This window comes from Sesamum indicum, linkage group LG1, assembly GCF_026168435.1.
Source record: "Sesamum indicum cultivar Baizhima isolate 11 linkage group LG1, ASM2616843v1, whole genome shotgun sequence".
Lineage (NCBI taxonomy): Eukaryota > Viridiplantae > Streptophyta > Magnoliopsida > Lamiales > Pedaliaceae > Sesamum > Sesamum indicum.
The window spans coordinates 2449904-2452879 of NC_142657.1; the positions used below are offsets into that span (position 1 = coordinate 2449904).

A 2976-nucleotide genomic window follows, 5' to 3' on the forward strand; every position below is an offset into this window, starting at 1 on the left:
ACTTGCCCCCATTCCCTCGAGTGAATCTTCAACACTGATGCCGACCATTATAGACCCTGATAATGTTCTGCCTAATCCTCCATATGCTGCACGGTATGAATATTTTTATTTATTTATACAGTTATAAATAATTTTGATTTCACTTATTTTTCTTAATTTTGATTTTAGGTGGTCTTATCATATATCCCGTACTCATACGGCACACAACGCTCTTCGTATAATAAGGAATGTTTTGGATCGTATGCAATTAAATGAGGTATATTGTTATGATTTTTTTTGGGTATAGTCAAATTTCTGAACAATGTGACGTACTGCCTCTGCCTGTCGCGCTTCGAACAACTTGAACGCAAAATCAGCCCATTGTTGATTTGCATTGATCATACGATTACACCGTGTAGAGCGCTGCCAAAAATACTGCACAGAGCGGGATAACGTTATTTGCACAATAGCCACAATTGGTAAGCGTCTCGCACCTTTTAATACTCCATTTATGCACTCAGACATGTTTGTAGTTAGGATACCCGTTCTCCAACCACCATCATGCGCCAACGTCCATTGATCCTTGTCAATTCTCCCCAACCAGTTGTATGCTTCTTCGTTCAATGATTTCATCTCTTCCATTATTCTATCAAATTTTCGAGGGTTGTTTTCAGCCCCTGCTCTCCAGCACAAATCCTTCAATTGGATGTTCTTGAATTTGGTGTTAAAATTCGAGCACACATGCCGTAAACAAAACCGATGTACTCCACGAGGAAATTTGAATGCCGGTACATAATTTATAGCATTGATCAAGCCAGCATGCCTGTCTGATATCAAACAGACTCGATCATCCTCTGACGGCAACAAATATTTGGAAAGCATTTGGAGGAACCAACGCCATGACTCAAGTGATTCTTCGTCTACGAGTGCAAACGCTAACGGCAGCACCTGCTGATTTGCATCTAAAGTTACTGCTACCAGCATTTTATGTTTGTACTTCGTGTACAAATGTGTTCCATCCACGCTTATAACATCACGACAATAACGATATCCCTCAATGCATGGTCTAAATGCCCAGAAAATATATTTCAACATGTACCTGCCCGGGCTGTCTGTTTCCAAATGCATCCACTCCACAACGGCTCCAGGATTCCATTTTTGCAATGCCGCCATATATTTGGGTAGTTTCTGAACAGAACTCTCCCAAGTGCCGTACACTTGTTCTCTAGCGGCTTTCAAAGCAAACCAGGCCTTATGATATGGGACTTCAAAACTAAATTTATCTTTCACAATCTGCTGGACATGTTTTATATCACAAGATGGGTCTTGACGAACCATACCCAACAGATGTGTTGCGATCATGCTCTTTCCTAAGTTACCGTGATCAATAGAAATCTCATTCATCAGACATGTATGTGGTCCGACATACCTGGTAACTTTAAATAATCCCATGTTGGATTTGAATATGGCCCTCAGCATCCAACAGCACCCAGTCTGTGCTTCGTATCTGCAGGCGACTTTCCATAATTTTTTGTTGCTCCACACCACTCGGTATTCTCGTCGTGCAAATCGAACCGAGTAATCTTGTACACTTCCTTTCAAATGGTCCTTACTTTTAAACAGCATTCCGAGGGCAAGCTCTCTGGTGTTTGAGTCGTAAAAATTGCCCCACCTGCTAGTAGGGATATCAATCGAGTCTGCAGGGACTTCTGGGTGTGTTGTGCTGAAAAATGGAACTTCTGGATATAGGTTCATTCTGTCGGGCACGGCAGGCACGTTCAAATCAAAATGCTCTTGTGCATTCTCACCAAGAACTTCCATCATAACAGGTATACTTACATCACCATCATCGTCATTATTTTGTTCAATCTGGTCTTCTAATTCGACCTCATCTGGTTCTGAGTCAGCTTGCTCAGTGTTCAACAAGCTATCAGCTTCAAGCTCGTCATCTTCATCATTGTATTCAGATGAACCAGCATAATCCGATGAGCTAGAATATGCATTTGTCCCTGCATATGATGATGGGCCTGCATACGACGATGGACCTGACCATGATGAGGGGCCTGCATACGATGATGGACCTGCATATGATGAGGGGCCTGCATATGATGATGGACCTGCATAATCTTCATTAAGACCAAACCGCCCCATTTCTTGAGTTACTACTGGTAAACTCGGCAAATCTTGGGTTATCATAGACATATACGTTCCTCAATCACCAACAGCTGAGTCATCTGGTACAGCATTTTACAGAACTTTCTCCGCTTCGACAAAAATATCAATCGATACATATCCATTCATCGGATTTAAAAAGAATTGCATATCACGATCCTTCTTAATTGCCAACAACATCTCATTCCTTTGGCCAAAATTAAAAGTTATGTATTTAAAGAATATATGCAATTTAAAATTATTCCTATCCATACCAATCTCTTCATACAAAATTAACTCTAACTCAGCAAATGTAGTACTACGAGAAATTTGCATGAATCCGAGTGGAGGTCGATCATAACTTACAGAACCATTCGAATTGATTTGTTGACCTCCAAAATATATAACAATATCAACAGTGTTTTGATCCGCCATATCTTCAGAACAAAATAAAATACACATCAATATATATTTTTTTCATACTATAATAAGATATTTAAAAAAAGAACAAATAACACGAAAATTTAATAAATAACTTACGTTTTTTCAATTGTAAATCTTCAAATAACAAGTGCAGAAATTTTACAAGAATTGCGAGATGGTGGTGTATGAATTTCCGAAGGCTGATTTGAGAGTGTAAGGAATAAGAAACTGAAGGATAATTTTTGCAAGCGGCTGATTTGAGAGTGCAGGCTGATTTTTCAGAGTGTATGAATGTGAGAATAGCATCCGACTTATATAGGCAATAAAACTGCGGTAAGTAACCGCGGTGCCACAAACGATAATGCAGAAGAATTGATTGACACCGCGGTAACACAGCGCGGTGCCAGATACTGAAAAAAAGAA

The 2976-nt window shown here is 39.8% G+C and overlaps 1 protein-coding gene across 1 annotated transcript; it reads right to left on the bottom strand.

Annotated features, from left to right (window-relative positions):
- Positions 1–264: 264 nt before the first annotated feature.
- LOC148789319 (uncharacterized) lies at positions 265–2130 on the bottom strand. Its single transcript, XM_088879270.1, has one exon. The coding sequence runs from the start codon at positions 2128–2130 to the stop codon at positions 265–267; it is 1866 nt and encodes a 621-aa protein (XP_088735396.1).
- Positions 2131–2976: the final 846 nt, after the last annotated feature.

Excerpts from the sequence above, each read along its gene's own strand:
- LOC148789319 (XM_088879270.1), bottom strand. The coding sequence starts at position 2,130 with ATGGGGCGGTTTGGTCTTAATGAAGATTATGCAGGTCCATCATCATAT.